This window comes from Carex rostrata, chromosome 14 (assembly GCF_964058835.1).
Source record: "Carex rostrata chromosome 14, lpCarRost1.2, whole genome shotgun sequence".
In the NCBI taxonomy this organism is placed as follows: Eukaryota; Viridiplantae; Streptophyta; class Magnoliopsida; order Poales; family Cyperaceae; genus Carex; species Carex rostrata.
In genome coordinates this window covers 5,450,757-5,476,470 of record NC_135931.1, presented here as the reverse complement: position 1 = coordinate 5,476,470, position 25,714 = coordinate 5,450,757, and the positions used below count along the sequence as shown (strand labels likewise).

General features: G+C 32.3%; 1 protein-coding gene across 1 annotated transcript; it reads left to right on the top strand.

Moving 5' to 3' along the window:
* The first annotated feature begins 14,092 nt into the window (after positions 1-14,092).
* KCO5 (Ca2+ activated outward rectifying K+ channel 5) lies at positions 14,093-17,918 on the top strand. The gene is made up of 3 exons (XM_078315579.1): positions 14,093-14,718; positions 16,040-16,377; positions 17,611-17,918. Exons 1-3 carry the CDS (start codon positions 14,134-14,136, stop codon positions 17,756-17,758), a joined length of 1,071 nt encoding a protein of 356 aa, XP_078171705.1. The 5' UTR covers positions 14,093-14,133; the 3' UTR covers positions 17,759-17,918.
* The last annotated feature ends 7,796 nt before the right edge of the window (positions 17,919-25,714 follow it).

Genomic DNA, 25,714 nt, shown 5'->3' with positions numbered 1-25,714 from the left:
TTTCACTGTAATCCAATTTGCAATCTAATTTTTAAAGCCCCACTTCCATTGAACCCTTCGTAAAAACTTTAGATGAACGAGTAGAATATTAATGCACAATATGTCATTTTCTCTGTTTTTAAAGTTCGAACAATCGGTCTAAACAGCTCAATATGATATTCATATAAAAATATACTCGGAGACCAAATTTGATATTTTTTTTATTCTTTTATTATTTTTTAAGATGGATACAAATTTACTGTTTTAAATTATTTAGAATCTTCTCATACAGTAATTTTGTACATATCTAAAAAAATAATAAAAATAGATTCAAAAAATATAAAATTTGGTCTCTAAGTAAATTTTAATAAGTGAGCAGTTTGGATTACAGTGAAAATTAAGCCTTAATGAATTTCTCAATTAAAACAACTGACTTATTTATTCATCGGATTAATTAAGGGTTAATTAGTTTTCTTTCAAATTTCTTCAATTTGAACCCAAGGCATAAGTCAGGCCCAATAGCTTAATTTTCATTCAAAAATCAAGTCACAGTACAAACCAAGGACCGGTTTTAAACTTAAGTTCTTTTAATTCAAGTTTCAGCCCAGGGCAAAGCCTACGGCTCGAAACAGCCCTATGTTTCAATTTTGAATATTTTTTTTCCCCCTTTTAGGCCTGACACAAAAAAACTTAAAGTTCGTGGTTTACTTGAGATCGGCTCTAAAAAAATCATAATTCGCAAGTTTAATTATAGCTTAGCTGGTCATTAACGAGTTTAAGTTTAACCAAGTTTGGTCTGGCTCGGCTTTATAAGCTCGTTGTATCACTATTTTTATCTGTGCTCGTTAAGATAGAATGAAAGCTCGTTATCGCAAGAAGAAGAAGAAATTTTGTTCCAGCTCGTGATCTATGAGCTACTCACAGCATAAAAAATTGATGAAAAATTTAGTCAATGTACGGCTCGCGGCATGAACAAGCTGTTAACGAGCTAACTTGACATATTAATGCACTATTGGTTTATCAGCTCGTTGTATCACTATTTTTATCTGTGCTCGTTATCGCAAGAAGAAGATGAAATTTTGTTCTAGCTCGTGATCTATGAGCTACTCATAACATAAAAATTGATGAAAATTTTAATATATGTACAGTTCACAACACGAACAAACTGTTAACGAGCTAACTTGGCCCGGCTTGTGAGTCGTGATGGGTTTGCCTAAAATCAGGCTCGGCTCAAACTTGACACAAACCGAATTTGAGATGGAACAAAAGTAGGGACCCGAAAGGCACGAGACATGTTTCTATTTTGATCATAATTTTGTCGTCTCAAATCCGATTGAGATGAAATAAAATTCCTGAGAAAACTCACAAAGAGATATGTAACTTTCGTGTTTTGAGTTTCCTCTAAATCGGAATGTACATCCATAACACTGTTCAAAGTGAGTGTTCTGTTTTTCTTCAATGCTCGTGATTTGGACCTCCTTTCCTTCGGCCCAAAAGATGAGTCGAAGGATGTGCTTCGGCCTAGAAATAATTGGGAAATAAATCTGCTGCAATCCTCCGTTCATGAACAATGTTTTTAAAATCTCTGTTTTTTCGAATTCAGTCGTTGAATGTTTTTTGGAAACGAATACCGAAGTAACTCTTTTCAATAACTTTTCTGTGCAAGCATCTCGAAATATTTTAACAACTGGATTTCAGAGTTACTGTAGACTCACTGGGATCGCAGCAGATTGAGTGAGTCTATGGTACTATGCATATTACGATTTGTTACCGTGCTACGGCTCTATATTTGAGTTTTCAAATCCGAACCGTTCATCTTGTTCTCCATATTAATATGTGTTTGGAGACCAAATTTTACATTTTTTGAAATTTGTTTACCATTTTTTTAGATTTATTGAAAATCACTGTTTTTGGATGGTCCAGAATTTTCAGATCAAGTGATTTTCTAAATATCTAAAAAAATAGTAAAAATTTTTCAAAAAATGTAAAATTTGGTCTCCAAACACATATTAATATGGAGAACAAGATGAACGATTCGGATCGACCGTTAGGATTTGAAAACTCAAATATAGAGCCGTAACACGGTAACAAATCGTAATATGCATAGTACCATAGACTCACTCCAGCAGATTTGTATCCGAAATAATTGAGATGTTTTGCACTGCTCCCCGCGGTCCAAAAGTGCAACAAAAAGGTGACTTTCGGTTTTGTTTTGAAAATAGAGTTTTTCGTCGTCTTTTCGACTGGTTTTCATTTTACCTTTTTAGGTCTCTGGATTTTTACCTACAAAAATATGGAAACTAATGCAGAATCCTCGATCTTAGTATAAAAACAATATATTTGGTCAAAAAATCAATTCAAAATCTAGTAAGGAGTCTGGTCAGTGTGATATCAGTGCTATTTCAGTCTATATAACATCAAATTTAAAACTTATTGAATTGACTTCAAACAGTGAATCAAAACCGTTCAAACCGATATACTTCATTAATTGTGCGTTTACATGCAAAATTGTGCGTTTACATCAAATCAAGTAGTCAAATATGAAAATTTTTAAGTTAATTTAATACATTCATTTTTTAAGATTTTTGACCACTTGACTTAATACTAAAATAACTCGATTTTTTTTTTGGCATGTAAACGCATAACTCATAAAATAGAGTTAGGCTGGGGTGCTATGGATAGCATAGTGACCTCTATGCTACGGCTCAATATTCGAGTTTTCAAAATCCAAACGGTCGATCCGACCGTTCATCTTATTCTCCATATTAATATCTGCTTGGAGACCAAATTTTATAATTTTATGAATTTTTTTAATATTTATTAAGCCACTTTGAAAATCGCTAATCCAACGGTTTTACTGTTTTGTGCAGCCACCGTTGGATCAACAATTTTGTAAAATACTTAATAAATAGTAAAAAAATTCAGAAAAATGTAAAATTTGGTCTCCAAGCAGATATTAATATGGAGAATAAGATGAACGGTTCGGATCGACCGTTTAGATTTTGAAAACTCGAATATTGAGCCGTAGCATAGATGCCACTATGCTATCCATAGCACCCCAGCCTAACTCCATAAAATAAATCGATTTGAACAGTTTAAATTAGCCATATAAAGTCCATCTAATAAATTTCAAAGTTAATCTCATGTGATACCGATCTCATAAGTCATCATCCTTCAAAAACATGGAACCATTTTTCCCATTTCACCTACTACCCATATAGTACGTTATTATTATTCACCTATATCATGTTTGATTTTGAAATAAAAGCTAGCCCTATATTTAATTGTGAACTTAAAGCCTTAACTATTCTACGAAACAGAAGTTTAAACTAACTGATCTAACATGAAACAATTTTAAAATTAATTTGGTATAGAATTAACATCTTCAATGGCTTGCAAATGCAATTGTAAAGTCCTTGTTGGCAATTTCATTTCTATTTTCAAAAATATTGAACCCTTTTAGAAGCACTTTTATCTGAGAAAATTGACGTTTACTATTATTTAAAAGTAAAATTTTACAATTACCACTCTTTTATGAATGCATTTATTTTGCAATTAGTAGTTACTTTCAATTTGACAATTGTCTTGCAATTGCTAATCAATTATATTGATAGAGCTACTCTATCTTCGGAGGTGCTTTTAGTCCACAACCAAACATAATTTTTACCATTTCACCCACCGACCCACGGTCTATACCTAGTTAGCATTTTTTTTTTCTTTGTTTCGAATCTTTTTCCAACTACAAACTACTTTTATGATTTAATTATGTTAAGACGCTACAAATAAAATATTCGGTCTAACATTCATCCCTATCTGGAAAGATATTGTCGATTAACAATTTAGCATGAACGAAAGCGATTTGTATATCTCGGCTGCACTCGGTCCATGCACCCAGGACATGTTATCTATACTGTTGAAGATGGCCTTCATCCAAGATGAATGCATATCCTCTGCATTAACTCAAAAAGGAATCTTTTGAATTAATGAATCTCAACCGTCTAATTTTAAACAGAGCTAATCCGGCTCATGCTTATGATATAGGGAGCCCTTTAATATTAGTGCAGATTTAGTATGCATGAATCTTAAAGCAGATCAGATGGTCAATCCAAGATATATCTCACACAACAATAAGAACGAGATGACATCAATTTTTGAAGTACAATTATTGTAGAGAGAACGTGCTATGCAGTTCATATTTTGTCTAAATAAATTTGAAACGTTGTCTTTAAGTAACAAGAAATATGAGATGGCATTAACATTTGAAGTACAATTATTACTTAAAAAGGCTAATTATTGTACGGAGAATGTGCTATGCAAAACATTAAAGAAATTTGAAATGTGGTGTTTATAACAAGAAATGTGAGATGACACTAAGTTTTTGAAGTACAATCCAGCTTGTAAAAAATAGGCTAAACGGTTGATTAATTGATCATTTAGTATGTGGTGGTGACTAAACCACCACGAATAGATTTAGCAGAGGTGTGTTTGAGGATTTTTTATTATCGATTAATTATCGTGATTATTTATGTTTATTTTCATTTATTTTTGTTTTATTGGTCATTTCTTTCTATTTAATTTTTTTGGTGATTGCAACACCCATAGGTCTTTTAGTCGGTCATTAATTGAACTATGATATTTTATATACTAGGTTGTTTAGTCCGTCAAATCGGTCAATTTGTCCGATTAATTTGTTAATAGTTAATACTTTGCTTGTTTTATATGGACTTTCTCTAAATAACATTTTTTAAAAAACTTTATTAATTAATAAGGAAACTGAGTTAAAAATAACTTTATTCGATGAGTTTGATGAGTTAAATTAATTATTTTTAATAAATTATGAGTATATGCATAATAACTTCAATGAAAACACAAATTTGTTTGCAAAATTTTGATTTAATTGGCTGCATACCGATTAATCTTTTGGCAACACCCGTTCCGTCTAACTAACGCATACCGTTATTTACGCCACTAGTACAATAATTTCTTGAAAAAAAAATTTATTGTGCAGAGAATGTGCTATGCAAAACATAAGTTTCTACATAAATTTGAAAATTTGTCTTTATTTACAAGAAATATGAGATGACGTCAATTTTTGAAGTATTGAAAAATTGTCTTTATTAACAAAAATACGAGATGGCTCAATTTTTGAAGTACAATTATTACTGGAAAAAAAAAACATTTATTGCGCAGAGAATGTGCTATGCAAAATATAATGAAATTTGAAATGGTGTCTTTATTTAATTGATTTTATATATGTATTTTCTTATCCACCAATGAAACAGGGAGCGTAATTGGCAACTTGTGGATTTTGCAGTTGTTTACGTATATTTCCTTGTATTTGTATACCTAGACTTTATACAAATCATTGTAATTACTAATTAATAAAACATTTTTTTAAATAATAAGAAGTAAAGTCCAAACTTTGTTGTATACTTTACAATAAATAATGTTTCACTTTGAGAAAAATTAATTTCATTATCTAAATAATTTTTGTGATGTTGCTAACGACCGTTAAGACTTGACTGTATGATTTTTCTATCATTAGTATCAACTATATTTATGATAATTGCAAACTATATACAAAATATGTTTTTATTTTTTAAGCAATATTTTAGGCTTTTAGCTAACCATGAGAAATAATTTGAAATTAAATCTACAATAAATTTTGATAAATATTTTTTAGAAACGACAAACCTCTAAATAATGAAATATATATATATATATATATATATATATATATATATATACACACTGCATTTCCTTCTCCTGTATATTGTCAATTACATCTCAATTCTTATAAAAATTCTAAATGATGTATTGTCACGACTTTGATACTCGCCAACATAACAATAAAATAGGATAGTTCTAATGTATATCCATTTTTGGGTTATGCTCATTTGATATATTTTAATAATTATTGTAACAAGTTGTTCGCATCAAGTTGTAAATGTCTTGGCGACCTTTTCTTCTCATGATTCATGCCAATTTTAATTTAAACCGCGAAAACTACGGCCGTACACTTTGAAATTAACCTAATTTAATATATGTTGTATTTAAAGAGATAGAACACATATTAAATTATTTGTGAATTGACTTGAATATTGTTTTTGAAGATTTGAAATGAAGAATACTAGAATTACCCCTAAAAAATAAAAAAAAAATAACCATAAAAAATTACTTGTTAATTAATTAAGCAAGGAGGTGCTACTTTTAATCCGAGAGTAAATTAGTTTTCAATAATTATTTGGAGCAAATGCTTTTGCACTTAAGTAACGTGCATAAATTCCAATTTCTTCCCTGATATGCCAACAAAAATTCATATACGCCCACCCTTGACAGAAAAAAGATCAAGCGTTGTTTTTGGTTATGTCCAGTGCACAAGTCATATTTTCTTTATCCAATTTAATTTGTCTTTGTTGTTTGTTCTCTGCATGAAGCAAAAACGGTATTGTCAATATCGTTATCTCTGTTCTTACAGTAAACACGTAGATGTCTTGATCCGCTAACAGTTGTGATTAAAAGAAGGAATTTCGGATTAAATATTTCGTCTTCTTTTAATTCAATGCATCTTTTTCACGTTTTTTTTACATGTAGAAGTATAAATTTATTTATGTACTCATTACACATATTTGTCATAAGTCTATTTAGTCTGTCTTTTTTAGTCTTAATTTCTTTCTATTTCTTAGATGTCATTTAAAAAAAATTTAGATTGATGAATAATTTGTTGGTCATGTCTTCATTTATTTTTATTTTTTTATATAATATAAAAAAATATTATTGTCATTTAATGATCACATTTATACATGTTATATTTTTTTTAAGTATACAAATGCATATATATTATAGGAAAATGACAATAACTCTTGTAACAATAATAAGAGGCATAATATGATAACAAAATGTGTCGTAATATGACAACAACATTAATACAACTTATGATCTTATTAGTAAAAAGAAAGCTCATAAGTATGTCATTAAAGAATGAGTTTTACATTTATATGAGAATATATTCGTCTATTTTTTTTTATGAAAATATGTTATTTTGTATGAGAATTTTTTTTTTCTTATAATTGCAACGGGCACGATTGATATTATTCCATTAATATTTGGTTAATTGTAGGTACTACATCTGAGTAAAAAAAATAGTTGTTAAAAGTTAAATATTCAATTCTTATGATTGGATTTGTGCATAAATTTTCAGCAAAGAAGTTGATTTTTCAATAGTATTGATAGACCTTTTTTCAAAGTAAATAAGCCTTTTTGGAAAGGCAAAGAAGTATAAACTAAAATCTGATTATGAAACTGTAAGAGTGGATTTGTGCAGAACTAGGTGACAAAAATTGACAGAGAAAAAAGGCGGCTTTGTTGATGCTTGACAGATTAGGCTAATGTCTATTTTAAACTTTTGAAGTGCTTTTTAGCGAAGAAGATAACAGCAAATAATGGCTTGCGAAATCAGCTGTGAAAGTGATTAGATATGAATGAATAAATTATATTTTCTTTATAAGAAAAAATATAATTGGATTTAAATCATATTATATTGCTTGGGAATTCTAGGGTTTGACTAGGCAGCTAGTCAGCTGAGTCAAAATTAATTTGATATCTATTAAAAGTATATAGCATGTTTTTGTTGAGATTCGTGTCAAATTGAAACGAACGATTCAGATGAATCAGATCTCATTCTATACGGTCAGCCGGACGGCTGGACCTCGTATCTCTGGATCCAAATTAAAACTTGTCATTGGACCGTTTTCTTTTCTAAACACAACTATTATTATTATTATTATGAGTGATGCTTCTATGGACATAAGGATCTATTTGTAAAATGAACATATTTTTATTTTCAAAGTTCAAACAGTCGATCCGAACCGTTCATCTTGTTCTCCATATTAATATGTGCTTGGAGACCAAATTTTATATTTTTCTGAATTTTTTTACTATTTATTAAGATGGATACCAAAAATATCAAATTCAGACCATTGAATTTTATACCCATCTTAATAAATAGTAAAAAAAATTCAGAAAAATGTAAACTTTGGTCTCCAAGCACATATTAATATGGAGAACAAGATGAACGGTTCGGATCGACTGTTTGAACTTTGAAAATAAAAATATGTTCATTTTACAAATAAGTCCTTATGTCCATAGAAGGCTTTGCCTATTATTATTATTAGGAGGAGGATTCAAATGTATTAATTTTTTTTTCCTTCATAATACTTTTATTTTTAAAAACTTTAATAATTTTAAATTTAAAAGTCAAAATACAACTATTGAATATGATCTACATCATTTTATCTATGCACGTGTAAAAAATTATGATGTTTGAATTTTATTTTAGTTGTCATCAAGAGCTTGTAAAAAACATATTGATTTGAATAATTTATAGATATTGATTTTTCAAATAATTGATTCACATGAAAACAAAATTGAAATGTGATCTTTTTTCTTATGATGAGCACATAGAGGAAATAACATAGATCATATCTAACGGTTTTATTTTGACATTTATGATTTAAATTTTGATTTATTAATGTTTTTAAAAATGGAAGTAAGTAAAATGTAAATGACAGTATTACTAAAAATACTTTATTGGGCAGGAAACATGAGCAAGAAAGTCAAGAATACTGTTGGAGAGTGGCTCCCGGTCATAGAAGATGTCATTCCTTTGAACCAGTACATGCCACTGGAGCTAGTACCTTTCCATTCGGGTGTAGAGGTCTTTAGTCAGCAAGGGCCTGCTACTGCCAACGTGTTACCGTAGTGGAACTTGAAGACGCTTTACCAATTTTGTCGTATAGTTATACTTAGCCTTAGCCAAAATTTTATGGCTTAGTTTTAGCAAATTTAGCATATTTTTTGTGCCTTGCTAATAGCAAGCTTTGGTGGTTATATTGCATGTTACTCAATTTTTGGTTTGTAAGGAGTGATAATGATTCAGTAGGCTGGATAGATACAAACTAGTCTTTGTAATTATTATATTTCAGCAATGAAATGGGCATTTTTTGCTTTTTTTTTTTTTTTTAAATACTTTATTGAATAAACTTGGCGTATGAGATATATAATGATAGATAGATGAGAGGGGAACTATGTGATTTTTTTTTAATTACTGGTTTTGATTGGTTTTCCCATCGCAATCTATGTTAGTAATAAATAGTTGTGGGAAAAAATTATTCGGTCCCACTTTTCTTTTCCTTTTTTTCACAGACGATGACAACAACGCTTCTCAGTTCTCCATCTCGTCAATATGCAGCGACAGAACAAAAATATTTAGATTAGAATTCTAACCAATAAGCTCCATGCACACATTTAATATTTTATATAAAAAAGCGAATCATATAAAAACTTTTGAAACGATAAAATTAAATTAAATTTTAATATACATAATTAAAAACAAATATAAACTATAAAAATAGCTAAGCAGCTCTTAATTTGCATTTATATCCGCCTTATATGTAAATATAGTCACAAGAAGATAACTAGGCTTTAGTAAGGGATATATTTGTATTAATTCACTGCTACAAAAATGGAATTTTTTAACGCCTGATTTATAATGGTTTGAAGTATTTTTTTCGATGTTATCAGAACCGGACCGAATATTGACCCGGCAAAGCTTCGGATTAACAGTTCAGTGGTTTAACCGATGGGTCAACCGGTTCGATCGTTGATTTTTTAAAACAATTATAAATTTCAAATTGATGTCCTCTAAACATTTCTGGAGCAAAAGTTGCTGCTTGTACAAGATCTAATCAATACCATTCATGTATTTCTGTTATCCCATCTGATATGAATATGTATCAATACCTGATGCAGTGTATATACATGGTTTTCAGATTTAAATATGTGTGATTGTAATAGATTGATCTTTTTACAATAATATCTTACCAGCAAATCACAATTAGGTTATACTGGTCATAAATTAAAGATTTTAATAATAAGAAATAAATACAAATACAAATTCATGAAGTAAAAACGTCAAAGAATGATTCTGGCAAATCCTAAAAAAAGTATGAAATTGACTCATTAAATATTGATTGTTATTACTGGTGTACTCAATTTATATTTACATGAGGTATTCTAAACAATTTCTCTGACCATAAACACATGGGTCAGGAGTCAAGACTCATGAATCCTTCTACAAAAAGAATTATACTTTTTGTCAAACACCTTATATGCATTCATATATTCAATAAAATAAACTAAAATATTAACTTTTCAAGTGTTCTATCAATTTAATTAATCATTGATGAGACTACTTGAGTATTTGATCTTGACAGCTTCTATTGTAATTTTGTTTCAAAATAGGCCTTGAGAATGAGTAATGGTTTTGTGCATACTACAGGACATCAGAGAATCGAGAAAAAAAAAAGAAAAAAAAAAGAAAAAAAAAAGAAAAAAAAAAAGATAAGAAATCAAACCAATTTTTTTATATATAATCCAGCAGTATTGCTTTGCTTTCTATGTTGACGAGTGAAGACAAGGCAGTATAAAATATGGTTTTAGAAATCTAGAATCCAAAGAGGTGGCACTACAGGCTTCTCCCATGTATGACGTAGTGCCTTTTTCTCACAAGATAAACAAAATAAGTAGAAAGGCAAGGGCGAAGCTTTTAAGCCGAATAGAATCGATCAAAGTAGGAATTGACGTTGAAAGGAAGAGAGTAAAAACAGTGACAAATCGAAGCCAAGTAGTTTACGAACGGTGCGAAAGAGTTGGGGAAGAATCTGTTTTGAACCGGCTTTTTTTACGGTTTGGGTCATTGTTTTTTAAATAAAACCCATCGGTTTAATCTGTTTTGGCCGGTTTATTTACACAGACGATTCTATATAAGAACCAAACTGAACAGATGACCGGGTCCGGTTTTTTTCCGGTCGGACCGACCGGTCCGGTCCGGTTCTGATAATACTGATTTTTTTTTATCAAAACCGAAAGTATAGAGGTGTTGTGTTGTGATAAGCTTGGTAATTAATTCAATTTTTATTCTATCGATTTTACTGGTAAAAAAACCAACAGAAAAAGATTATTTATTTTTTCTATTGGTTAAAAAATGTGAACCGTTAGAAGAGATTTAACTTTTTCTATCTGTTTGTTCTTTAGAATCGATAAAAAAAGTTTTACATTTATTCTACCGTAGGGCTGTCAAAAAAGCTCGCGGCTCGCCTCTAGCTCGCTCGCTAACAGCTTGCTCGGTAGTGGACCGAGCTGTTAACGAGCCAGCTCGGCTCAGGCTCGGGCCAAAATAAACGAGCTGAGCGAGGGGTCAACTCGGACCGGGCCAGCTCGGCTCGTTAAGCTACAGTGAATTTAGGGTTTAGTCCCGTATAATTTTAAGTCCAGTCCCATTTTTAAAGGCGCAATTATGCAAAATTGATGTATTTTCGGTTTGGGAAGAAAGAATATGGCTTTAGTTGCTTGAAGATGTGCCTGCTGGACAATTTCTTAAATTTTTTGAATGAGATTTCTTATTTTTTTATTTTTGAATTTGTATAATAACAGCCCAATAAAGCCCAACGAGCCAGCTCGTCAGCTCGCGAGCTAGCTCGGGCTGGCTTATCACAAGCTGAGCCAGGGATTTTAGCTCGGGTGACCTAGGTCCAGCTCGCTCGGTCCAAGCTCGGGCCAAAATAAACGAGCTGAGCTGAGGCCCAGCTCGGCCCGAGCCAGCTCGTTTACAGCCCTATTCTACCGGTTCTACACTTAGAACAAATAAAAGAAGATGACCTTCATTATACCAACAAGCAATAATGTTACACTATTTCAATGCGTTATCTCCTCGTGAGTTTTCTGAAAAGTGATAGAATGTTGAAAACGCAGTTTTCTATATAAAGTTATGACTGATCAAATTTTGGTCAAAATTATTACCACAAAAATGAGGAGATTTTTTTTTTTTTTTTTTATTCACATAGCAACCTTTTCTATGGGTTTCAACTTCCAAGTACAAAACTACTAGAAAAACTATCCTTTTCTAGCAGTTCTAGCACATAACCCATGTGTTTCAAACTTTCAATAGGTATGTTAATTACTAAATCCATATCGTTATTTAATTATGGCACATATCTAAAAAGCAAATATCTATGTCTAAATAGACATCAAATTCCAACCACGAATTAATCAGCTTATTGAATCGAGTGCGATACCGGAAAGAATACGGACTTCAGTACTCATAGAAAGCGATGTACAAGAAAAATATGCAACGAGCAATTTTTACCCGTTTCTGCAGTTTGGTTGCATAATTTATAAGAGCAAATTTGTAGAAAAAAACAACAACAACAAACTTTTCTATCTAAAAGGTTGTTCAACCAAACAAGTAATTCATATCACGCAAGTACGCAACAACGAAAAAAGATAACTGATTATAATAAAAAAAAGAAAAAGTATTTTGAAACTGAAGTTTTTTATAACAATTCTTAATTTGTCATTGTAGATGTGATTACTTCTTTTCAAGGCCGAAGTAGGTTGTGGAAAAGAGATGCTAATAAGTTCTTAATGAATTAATTAATCTTTTTTTTTTTCTTTCAGTTTTACCCTTTAAATTTTTTTATTTTTTTTATAAAAAATATATTATTAATCTATCTCATAAAATAAAATTACATAATACTTATTTATCTAACTTTTTATTTCAATTCTCTCGTTCCGCCCCTGCTTTATGATATATTATTATCCTTCAGTCTCACTTAATTGAGTTAAATGATTTTGAATATATTACAAATTCTTTTATGATCTACCAAACAAGGTCTAATGAAAGGAAAATAAAAGAAAAATGGGAAACATATTATATTCTCACTTTGTATATTCTACCTCAAAAGCAATAGTAATCTAGATATCTTTTTTTTCTTTAATTATCTCATTTACCTTTTCTTAACTAATACGGAAACAAATAATAAGTGTGTACGTAATTCTAGCTTTAATCCCAAATCATGGCATTCCAGATCGGGACAAACAGAAAATAATACCTCCTCCTAACCGCAATAAATCAAACAACCTAATTTATCTCATTTACGCGAGCTTTCACCTATATGTGATAAATGCACTGTACGCCTTGTCTCTGGATATCGCACTTTATAGAATGAGCTTCCAGCTAAATCAAAATAAATTTGATGCTTATGTGCATTTTTTATTGTGGAGTAAAAGTTAAGGGATTAAAATGCTTACTTCAAATTATAATAGATTAATTTAACCATATTTGATGAAGTAATTGTAAAGTAATTATAAAGAGAGAGAAAATTAAAAGATGAATGTTACTATAATAACGAGATTACAGGTGAATTGGTGGAGTAACCATAAAATAACTTATTTCGTCTGAAAAGCTGGAGGAACTTATTTTGAATTAATTCAAATGTTATTATATCTTACTCTTTCATATTATAGCAGTTCAAAGATGGAGTAAACGATTTACTTTGCCACTTCACAACTAATATGCACCGAAATTTTTAAATATAATACACTTTCAAAAAAAAAAAAAAAAAAATCAAACAACCATGTTCTCCGAAAATTTCGAATTTTGACACGGCCGCATCCCCTAGGTGCGGCCACCTTTCTGCGAGCCGCATCTAGGAGATGTGGCCCATTTTTTTTTCCTTCTTATGCGGTAGTTCAATCTGAATAAAAAAAAAATGGGCTGCATCTTCTAGATGCGGCACGCAGAAAGGTGGCCGCACTTAGAGCAGCCGTATCAAAATTCGAATTTTTCAGAAAACATGATTATTTGATTTTTTTTATTTTCGAATATGATATTTTTAAAAATTACGGCAATATACACTGCAGGAGGGCATTTGAAAATTCGTGTCATAATGAAAAGAACGATGCAAATCTCATTCTACATATAGTAGGGGACTGTATTGGATCTAGAGTCCATATCCTCTGAGGTAACAAAATATTTCTGTTTAGATCCTAACTATCCGATCAAAATTCAGATCAATCTGATCCGAGATGAAATACACATGTCCCTTTAATATTCGTGTGGATTCTGATCGGACGGTCCAGATCTAAACAGAATATTATGTTACATAATCTGAACTTCCGGGTCTAAACGGCTAACAGGATACCAAGTCCACGCAACAATCTCTATAAACCATCAAATTTCCCCCCAAGGGCGCCCCAATCGAGATCTCCGCATCCCCTTCTCTCACTCAATTATTGCAAACCTTTGATTAGTGAATGGAACCGGACACGGACACTGACACTTTTCTCAAGGACGCCTCTATACTCAGCCAACCGCTCCTCCCCTCTCAACTGTCTCTACCTACTCCGTCGTCCTCCTCGTCCTCCTCTCACCTTCCTTGGCGCAGCAAATCCAATTTACATCGCGCCAACACAGCCCCAGCGATCTCCGTCCTTACCTCCCCCGAAGCGTCTGGTTCTATCCGATCACCGAACACCTCCAGTTCCGTCATCCAACACGCTTTCCTCTACCTCCTAGCCTACATCTCCATCGGCGTCACTGTCTACTGTCTTGCGGGCCCCGACTCCTTCACTGGCCAGAAGACTAATTTCTGTGTCGACGCCGTTTACTTCTGCATCGTGACACTCTGCACTATCGGGTACGGGGATATTGCGCCCGCCACGGGGTTTACTAAGGCCTTCGCCTGTTTGTTCGTGCTTGTCGGGTTTGGTTTGATAGATGTTCTCTTATCGGGCGCCGTTTCGTACATGCTTGACGCACAGGAGGCTGCAATTCTGGCCGGGGCACGAGGTGGAGTTTTCGTGGATCCGGCTAAGGGTCGGATGCGGATCCGTATGAAGGCATGGTGATCCACTTTATTTTTTAACTTTTTAAGAATTTTCAAATTTCTGTTAGTCGGTATATAACTGTATAATCCTTGGGTGTGTTTTCTGACTGGGCGTTTAGGATTCTTTTGGGGAAAGCTAAATAGATAATTTTCACGTACACTCTTCAGTTTTCTTTTAATTTTAAGAAGGGATGATATCGGTCATGTAGGCTCCCAATCTTTACAATCTTATTCGACATTGTTGGATGTATCCCAAAATTAGCCATTTTTTTTTGTTGCCAAATATAGGTTACATGGTTAAATGCATTTTAAAGAAAGAAGGGGTATGGATTTTAACAGAACAGTTTTGGCTTCATGTAACGTACAAATCATATGTAGCGCTGTTTTAATTCTATAGTCTGTGAGCTGTATGAAGCCAAAACTGCTATGTTAAAATCTTTACCCAAAAGAAAGCTGAACTGAATTTCAGTGCATAATTGCGTCCATTGTAGTAATTAGTAATATGCTGATATAGCAAGTATTAACTTAATTGCCACTTCTGGTTACCGCTTAACACTAGCCAAAATTATGGCGAAACAGTGCCATGCCAAAATTGAAATTCTTGATTCTAAACCTCCAGTTCAACAAATTTGTAGGTTGCTCTAGTATTGAATATTGTACTGCAGTGGATATCTAGCATTGGCTGGATGTACACAGTATACCTTCTTGATTGTTAGTTGTGACAGACTGACAGTCAACTATGGTGCGGGCCACACCAGTATAGGCACCAGTACAAATTGCGGAAGACCAGAACTGTGCTTTTTCAAGTCACTTATTTTCATTCTTTTTGTTACTTCTCAAGAGAGCAAAGACATGCTCGGATGGACAGAGCATATAAGACGTGAATAAACAACCAAATAATAAGTAATGGAAATATTAAACGAACCATTATATAGGGACACCATTCTGTTAATGTACTTTGGGACCGAATCTTGAAATTTGATCCCCAATAGCTATGCTGAAATTTATATCCCTAGTAATATTACATTACACCTTTGCATAAATGCTTGCTAATCAGGGGATGACTCTATTCGTGGGCAAGTTCAGGCCAATGCCTAGGTGTAACTTTTGAAAATAGTTACTAGCCTTTTCTGTTTTTCTTTTAGGCCAAACAGATCCAGTATATGATTGACTTTGCCTAGGCTTATAATAGATATTAACAGAGAGCAAAAAGGTTGGTTTGAAATACTAACAGAGACCAAAAAGGTTGGTTTGAATTTGTGTGCATGCTCTTATGACAATCTGGATCCACCACTGCTGCTAATTTCTAACATGACAACCACACAATGATGTAGGTCACACTAGCAGTCTCTGTTGTCATCCTCTGCATTGGTTTTGGTGCAATCGCACTGTATTTTATCGAGAACCTCAACTGGATAGATTCCTTGTACCTGGCAGTGACATCAGTGACAACAGTGGGCTATGGGGACAAGGCATTCAAGACACTGTATGGTCGGGTGTTTGCCTCGGTGTGGTTGCTGGTGTCAACACTAGCTGTGGCCAGGGCGTTCCTTTTCTTGGCTGAGGCTAGGATCGACAAGCGGCACCGGCGCATCGTCAAGTGGATCCTCCACCGGGATTTGACTGTTGATGATTTGCTGGCTGCTGACCTTAACCGCAATGGTTTTATCAGGTATGATAGACAGTTATGTTTACCAAAAATAATTACTTTTTTTATATTGGGATGATTTTCTTAACTGTTGGGCTGCATAACGTCAACATGGACTTTACCTCACAAGCTGCTCCTAAACATTGAAATTTTTCACATGTAACCCTTCTCTCGCAATATCTTAAAATGAATGAAAACAGATCTTCACCTTTTCTCATTACTTGTGCATGGAGGCTTTTGTTAAACTTGAGGATGACTAAATTAATTTCATATAATTCAAGGGTTGATTATGTTAAGTTGGGGAGACTGCACAATTGAGGCTTAATGGGGTTTTATTTTGCAGAGGTAACTTTGTCAAAAGAGCAAGTATGTATTCTTTATTTTCCACATCCTCAGTGTACCTCTGGCATAGTTTAATGTCTATAAACCCTCCCAAAAATGTAAATGTACTTTAAAACAGAATTATACCCACTATCCTCGTGTAACTATTGAAATTGAAGCGTGGCACTTTGTTGAGGATGCAGTGAGAATGAACGTTTCATGTGCAATACCAGCAGATGAGTAGTACTGTAGGTATGCAACAACTTAGAGAAGGCATAATCAGTGCAGATAAAGCCGTTCACCCAATTGGTCTATGATGAAAATATAACACATTCGCAACAAAGATGATTGGATGCCATTGTCCTATTTGTATGAAATCATTCATCACTGGAAAACTGGAGATGGGCTACAGTGAGTTGTGAAGGGCCTTGTTTCACTTCACGCCCATATTGTTCTACATTGAAAGTCCAAACAGTCGATCGGAACCGCTCAACATGAGATCTTCATATGAAAATGTTCTCGTATACTGAATTTTACATTTTTTTGGAACATTCTTACTTTTTTTTAGATAGCTAGAAAATTGTTGTTTTTGGGTGGTTCAAAATCCATTTGGTAACTGTGATTTTCTACCTATCTAAAAAAATAGTAAAAAATTATAAAAATATGTAAAATTTGGTCTTGAAGCATATTTTAATATAGAGATTATGTTGAACAGTTTGGATCGACTGTTTGGACTTTGAAAATCGAAATATGGGTGTGAAGTAAAGCAAGTTTTGTATGTGCTTCACAGCACATCTTTCTTCTTCTAAACTGTAGTGTATGTGCTTATCGACAAAGTCGCTACAATCCCAAGTTTTGTATGGTCCGACTTTTTTATTTTTTATTTTTTTAAAAATATTTTCCCTTAATTTATATCCTTCTCTTTCATTTTCACAGTAAATCTGAGTTTGTATTACACAAACTGAAGGAGATGGGGAAGATAGGGGAAAAAGATGTGATATTAATACTCCAGCAATTTGACAAGCACGATACCAACCATACTGGCAAGATCACTCTCCCGGGTTTGTTAAGTGCCAACAGATAGCAATGAGCCACATCTATGTGTGTATAAGTTAGCACTAGATGATTATTTATTCTTTGCACAAATGCGGAACCTGGTAATTCTAATGTATATTATGAGGTAAGGCGGATAATGTGAATATCGAATTCTCTCTCATTGATATTCTCTCAGTACAAAAATGTCTGTATAATAGCAAAGATGCATTTGAAATTTCAGATGTATTCCTCAAAATTTTCCAGAGGCAAAAAATGTTCTTTTGTTATAATCAATTTAAAATGTCCTGCCTATTAAAGGTTGACAGTTTTTCATGAGATGATATGCATCCATCATCTTTACCTCAATCATGTACTTACCTAAATAACAAATTTTATAATTTATACAATGATTTAAAACTGTTAAAATGATCTCTATGTCACTATTATCCTTCTTATGTGTTCATAAAAGAGAGAATCTGGCTTCATGATGTGAATGTTGGATTTTCACTCTCTATGTTCATTCAAATAACAATGTAATGTCGTTATTTTTTTCAATATGCTTAGATTGTGCTCATACCAGCGTATAAAGAAAAAGAAATAAATGTGATGTGGAGAGGACAAGCGAAGAAGTCACGCACCCTACATCCTGACAGCGTATCTTTTGTAGTACCCACACGGTGGGCTCACAATTTTACGGTCCAGATCTACTCTCAGCCAAACCAAACTCAATTCGATGCCTATTTAGACTGTAAAGGTCCTCTTTAAGATTCGTACCAGGTTAAAAGAACGGTCCAGATCCACTAACTCTACAAAACAGTACCTCTGTAGTACTCATATTATACGACCTAGCTACATCCTGACTTGAAGGTGAGAATTGGCGAGAAAAGTATCTTAAATTATACATCGATTTCACCTCCGCTCTGCCTTTCGTCTGCTCTCCTCCCCTTCGGACTTATTGTTGTGGAGCGAGTAATCGAGCACGGACTGAGTGTGGTCAGGTCGGTCTCCCCTCCATCCCTCACGTCACCCCTCTTCTGCAGCAGTTTTAAAGAAAACAATATATATTTTACCTTAGTTTTTTTATGGTAAGAAGGCAATTGCCATTCTTACGATTTTGGATTGATAAAAAAATAATAATTACAAATAAGGAGAGTTTAAAGGCCCCAGTTTAACAGTCCTATACAGCACTAATATATTACACGTATGCTTACATTGGTAATCTATCTGAAAACAACACATAGGCCCTTAATTGTAGAACCATCTAAGAGTCAACAGTTCATATACCATCTGCTAATTTCCTGGGCCGTGTCACCGACTAAAACAGTAAGGGTTTTTCTTTTAGCAGAGAAAATGCGTCTGTTGCGTTCGCGCCATATTGCCCATAGGTCCGCTGCCCATGCTGTCTTCCAAATCCTTCTAATTGTTATTTCATGCGCCAGGTCTCCCACTCTCCATAAGTGTATGTGGTTACGTATGCCATTCGGTATTGTACCCAGGTTGACAGACAACATTAAGCATCTCGAGAATTACAATGAGAATGGACATTCCCAGAAGATGTGCTTTCCTGTTTCTAACATCCGACCCCCGCACAGTACACAGCCCTCCGTTACCTGGCACCCCCTTCTCCTTAGCATCGCCCTTGTCAGCAGTTTATTTTTGAGTAGAACCCACAAGAAAACTCTGACCTTAGGTGGTGCTTTCGTTGACCACAACCGCTGTTGGTATGGACACATGATTCCCGTGTTGTGCAACATTTTGTAAGTGGATGATGTTGTGAATTTCTTCGACACTTCCAAGGTCCATTCTGGTTGCAGAGTATCATTGTCCATCTTGACCGCTGCACTGTAAAATTCCGTAAGACTTTTGAGGTCTTTTAGGAAGAATGAGTGGTTAGACCCAGTTCCTATGCTTGTCGCATGTTGTAAACCATATAAAGGTCTTAGGACACCTGCTCAGTTGCTTAACGGGTTTGAGTCGAAGAGCCAAATCCATTTAGTCAAAAGGGCCTCATTCTGAGTCTGTAGATGTATGATCCCCAGTCCCCCTGTCTCATTTAGTGCGCATATATGTTAATTCCCAATTTACTTAGCAATTAATCGGCCTACACTGATCATTTCCTTTCCAGAGAAAATTCCTCCTAATCCCATCTAATCCCTTGAAAACCCACTTTGGAATTCGTAATGCTATATTTTACCTTAGTTATTTTGGACTTTGAATATATTCAATTTTCAAATTATAAAGACTCGATTTAGGTAAAACATTGATGTCATATAAATCCTCCTTTTTAAAAATATGAAATCATTTTACCAGATTAATGCCGCCAACAAGTTCTGTCCTTCTGCAATCACGAGCATATTATGAACTGTTTAATATAAGAATCTAGATATAGTTAAAAGATACTAAATATATACGATACGTGGCCGGATTTTTTTTTAAAAGGAGGCTTTTGGGCCCGTTTCATTGATTAATTGAAACATTTAAGTTTTTTTGAGAAAGGATTGAAACATATTTAAGTCAATTCACTCGATGTTTGTTGAGTGATAATCAAGCCCGTTCTCCTAACAGTACCGACATCTGAATCTGAGCTAATATATATCTAGATTCTAGAGTTAACATCAATCCATCAACCATATAATTAATTACACAAAACATCATAAGTCTCAATTCTTAATGGTCTTCATCTTCTGGGTCTAATACCATCCGTCTCTCTGAAGCTAAGCTGGGTCCCACACTTGAAAAGGGATATGTATGCTGTCTCTTTTGGCACTCAGATATGACTCATCTCTCCATGGCTTGCTCAGTCTCCTCCTCACCCGTACCTATATATCCATAGGGGTGCAAACGGATCGGATATTAGACGGATACGAATTGAATATTAACCGGATACGGATATCCGCCTTTTATAATAGTAAATAACATAAATTTGTTCATAATATATATTAAACTATATAGTATATTTCTACTATTCAGATACGGATAATTGAAATTTAAAACCATATCCGTGTCCGCACGGATATTCAGATATCGGATATCCGTATCAAATTTTCGAATACGGTCGGATAATATCCGATCCGTTTGCACCCCTACCTATCCAGTAATATATCAAATTCATCATAAGTATTATCAGATTTCTCCCTGTGTTGCAGTTTCTATGCTTTCAAATCACCCAAGCTAGGGCAGGTACATGCATGGCAGGAATACGATTATAATTTTCAAGATATAATCACAAGAAAAGTATCCAACGCGTTTATTACATGATCAATTAACTTTGAAAGTTATAAAGAGACTATAGTCTATATAGATTCCATGCATTTAAGTTTGACTTATCAAACTTTTACTTTTCTACTAGAATTGTAAGGTCATAAATTTGTTATTTATCACAAATAGGTCCAACAAAACTTTTAAATAATTATGAATGAGAATCTAAAAATTTGGAATGTTAACAAGATCCATATATAATTGATAGTACAGACTAGTACCGTAAGCTCACTCTTTATAAATTAACTTTGTCACAAGTTACTATTTAAAATACATAAATGTTGACATTTTAGCAGTAAAAAAAAAAAAAAGTATCATAGATAAAATTTGTTTATCCGTCTCATTATTCTTTACAAAAACGAGAAGAATTCTTATCTTACCTAGCCAACCAAAATTAAATTTTGTAAGTGTTCCAGAGTGATCTCATGAATGGTCTCCACAATTCCCATCAGCACATGTTATACTAGACATGACTTCCGGTAGTTTGAAAGGACAAAACATTTGTCGATCACACACCGAATAGATCATTAATTGAAAGAGAGAGAGAGCTGTTCAAAACGAACACCACAGAGTTTTGTCTGGCTCCAGCACAGGATAAAGAGGTGGTTCTTATTTTATCAGCGCACCAGGCACCACATGCATGATATTGATAGCATGAAAAATAGGGGGAATTTCATCTTATACCCCTAAAAAACTTTAAAATTACATATTCCTACCTCTAAACTTTCAAAACTCACATATTTATCTATTTTATTGTCTTTTATATTAAAACTAATTTTAAATTTATAAAATATATATTTTCTCATTTATTAAAAGCTTAAAAAATTGTAGTTTGTTTAAGAAAATGTCGATCTAATAAGATACTCATTATACCTCTATTTTTGCTCTTGAAAACTAGATACCCATTATACCCATAACCTTTTATAAAATATTCATTTTGTCCTCGAAAACCGATCAAATATAAGACGATAATTTTCTTAAACAAGCTACACGTTTATTATGCTTTTAATGAAGGGTGTGATGGGTATTTTATAATTTTAAATGATTTTTAATATAAAAGATATTAAACCAAGTTAATTTGTGATTTTTGAAAGGTTAGAGGGGGGAATACATAATTTTGAAGTGTAGAAGGAGAAAATGTAATTTTGAGGTTTGAGGGGTATACATGAACTTCCCCCTAAAAAGTATAAAAATGTGATATTGATAACAACAGGCAGCAGCAGCTAGCGGGCGGCATTGTTCTTTAAAACATTAATATTAAATTATTCAGAGTAAATTATTTTTATTGTAATTTATGCCATTAATTTCGACCGCATATTTTTGCGTTTCTCTTTCTTATTTATTATTATTATTTTTTGGCGAAGAAAGGTCCGGAGGCGAGAATGCTTCGCCTGTTGTTCATTTTTGTTTAAATGGTATTTATGTAATTCATTAATCTCAAAAGTTACAAGTTATGATTTTAATTTAATATTTTTTCTAAAAAAGTTATAAATGGATTGAAATTATTAGTTATCTATTAAATCTTGATTTTAATATATTGTAAATTATAATTTACCGTAATTAATCAATTTTGAAATTTGTTGAATTTTTATTTCTCCAAATATTTCTCTTTTCCACTTTATCTGATTATATAAATCGCTCACAGGTCAGAAGCAAGCAAATATTATTTAGCAATCAAGTTCTTCATTTTTTTCTATGCATTAACCTCATCTTCAATTTTTGATATAACATATTAATTTTGTTATAATATCCGAATTAAAAATTCAAATTATATCCGATCCATATTCATATCTGATCCGTATTCGTATCCGAATAATATCCAAAAAATAAAAACAGATACAAATATGATTTTATCACTATCCGATCCATATTCGATCCATTTGCACCCCTAGCTCCACCATGTGAAACACGCGCACACGAATTAGGTCATTAGCGTAAAGAAAGATGTACAGTAAAACGAATATGGGTCCATCTCTTAATTATGCACAAAAAGAAATATGTCTTAGAGAATGGGTTGCCTTCATCCCTTAAATTATAACAGTCCCCAAGTTGGATCTATGTAAGCCCTGAATTATTGCATCGGATTCTTCTGATGCTTAAAAATAAAAATAATACAATTTCCAGCATTGATATCTTATAATATGCAATATATTTGTAAATAAAGTCCACCGTATATATTTGGAACGATCCAGTGTGAAATATGATATTTGTAAATTTAAGTATGTGGTATTATTTGATCTAGTATTAAATGACAACATTCTTTGTATGAGAGATTGTGAATTCGAAACATGAATAGAGGATTTTTTATGGATATTAAATAAAAGTTAGTTGACTAGATCTCTATTTTTATATGTAAAAAAAAGTTGGTTGTAAATAATTTTGACAGATCAAATTTGAAATATGATATATTTGTTATTTGTAAATAAATTATGTCGTATTTAATTCGGACAGACTAAATATGAAACATAATATATTATTTGTAATTCAAGTCTGCTGTATTTAATTTAATTGAACGGATTAAATGTGAAATATGATATTATATTCGTAAATTAAGTCCGTACTATTTAATTCGGATGAATAAAATGTGAAATATGGTATATTACGTGTAAATTAAGTCCGTACTATTTAATTCGGATGGTTAAATGTGAAACAAAGCATATTATGTGGAAATCAAATCCTATTTAATTCGGGTGGGTCAAACATGAAAAACATGATTTTATTTTCCGAAAAATGAATCCCACCAACTCTTACCTTGTAATTTTTTTTGTTGCAATTTCAAATTCATGCAGTTTATTGGTATTTCTATATCAATGCAAATTTTTAACTAAAATATGTGCCTGATGACATCAATTGAATACATTACTTTTCCATCTCGGTCAAGATATAATGATGAATTAACATGAGAGTAATTTTTGGATATATCAGTTTTAATGGTTCATTTGTTTTAATATATTTAACAGGAGTAAGACTTGGGTGCTATGGATAGCATAAGGTCATCCGTACTACAGCTTCAAAAATCTATTATATAAATTTCAAATTTCAATTTAAGTAGCTCAATAAATTGATTATATAATGAACTTGTAGAAAACTAATTTTTACTATTTTTTATTATTTATGAAAGATGACAAAAATTATTTAAAAGTAAAAGAAAATTGTCAATATTTTAGACTATTATTTGTCATCTTTTATAAATCATAAAAAATAGTAAAAAAATTCTAAAAATCGTAAAAATTGGTAGTCTACAAGTTTATTATATAACCAATTTACTAAGCTACTTAAATCAAAATTTGAAATTTACACGATAAGTTTTTAAAGCTGTAACACAGATGACCTTATGCTCTCCATATATAGCACCCAAGTCTTACTCATTTTACAATACTATCCAAATTGAAAAACTTTAATTGTTTAGCAACATTTTTAATATGAAGTGTATCATATCAAATTCAATTTAATTACGTCGTATACATAAGTAGTCTAATTAGAAATTAACTGTTTCAAGTACAATTAAGAATTGAATATGCTTCTTTCTTTAGAGAGATGAGAACTCATATCACAGCTAAGAAGAATCTTGAAAGAGCAGAGGTTATCAGCTCTTTTGATTTTTTTTATTTTTATTTCTTGAAACTTAAGTCATAGATGTGTCCGTAATTAAGATGTAAAATGAAATCAAACGATTAAATTAACCATGAAGGTACATTGTTATTACTATGTAGTAGTTTACAGACAACCAATCTATGACTGAAGAATCATTCGATCTACATTAAAATTTAAGAACACAAAATCCACACAAATTTAAAACTATTTGTACGAATATTAACATAAATCAAATGAATTCAATTAAAAATCAAACTAAAATTGATCTTATATCTATCAAACCGTCCCGATGCACCTATGACTTGTCCTAATCTCTGGTGACAAAAGAAAATACAAGGCTACGAAACGCCAACAATAAATCAGAGGTTAAATCCAAAAGTGAGAAGTGAAGGGTAAAACGGTCAAAATAAAATATGTGAACCAGAACAACTTAAAAATACGATTTATTCATAGCCTCTAAAGAGTCTAAAGTCTAAACTGAGAAGTGAGAACCACAACCAAAGAAGAACGTGACATGGGAATTTTACAATTTAGACCTCTCGAAATTCTGAAATAAACCGATACATCTATTTATCAAAGCGCAAATAGTACTTCAAGTACCTCTAAAAGGAGCATTTGAAATTGAAGCATGTTATTATAAGAAAGACTAATAAAGAAATAAAGAGTACTTATACAATGACAGGCGCTTAAGAATAATGGAAAGCTTACAAATAATTACCTATTAAGTCTGTGGTTTTCTTTACTATTTCTATCTTAGATTTTCTTTTTGATTCTATTTACTTTTTTCATAATTTTATTTATGTTCAAATGTTTTTGGTTACATACTCCTTGTAACTATAAAATGATTAATGAAAAAGAGCCAGATCCTATTTTCTTTGTCAAAAAAAAAAGAGTACTTATACAACGACAAGGAATTGTTCCTTTTTCTTGAAATTAATAGTTATACAACAAGGAAACTCTTTATTTTCTTAAATCAAGATATAACTCGTTCTAATCCTGTCTGAGGTTATGAGCCATAAATTAAGATTGGAAGACTGAAAAATCTAATCTAATCTAATTTTTTTTATAAGAAAACTGAAAAGTATTAATACATGTAAAAATTATAAAATTTGATGATTTTGTTATAAAATAAAGATGAACAAGCATAAGAAGA

What these genes read in the sequence shown, in the direction of transcription:
- KCO5 (XM_078315579.1), top strand. Translation starts at nt 14,134, where the DNA reads ATGGAACCGGACACGGACACTGACACTTTTCTCAAGGACGCCTCTATA. An exon ending in GGATGCGGATCCGTATGAAG is followed by an intron (nt 14,719 to 16,039) that starts GCATGGTGATCC and finishes ACAATGATGTAG; the next exon opens with GTCACACTAGCAGTCTCTGT. An exon ending in AACCGCAATGGTTTTATCAG is followed by an intron (nt 16,378 to 17,610) that starts GTATGATAGACA and finishes TCATTTTCACAG; the next exon opens with TAAATCTGAGTTTGTATTAC.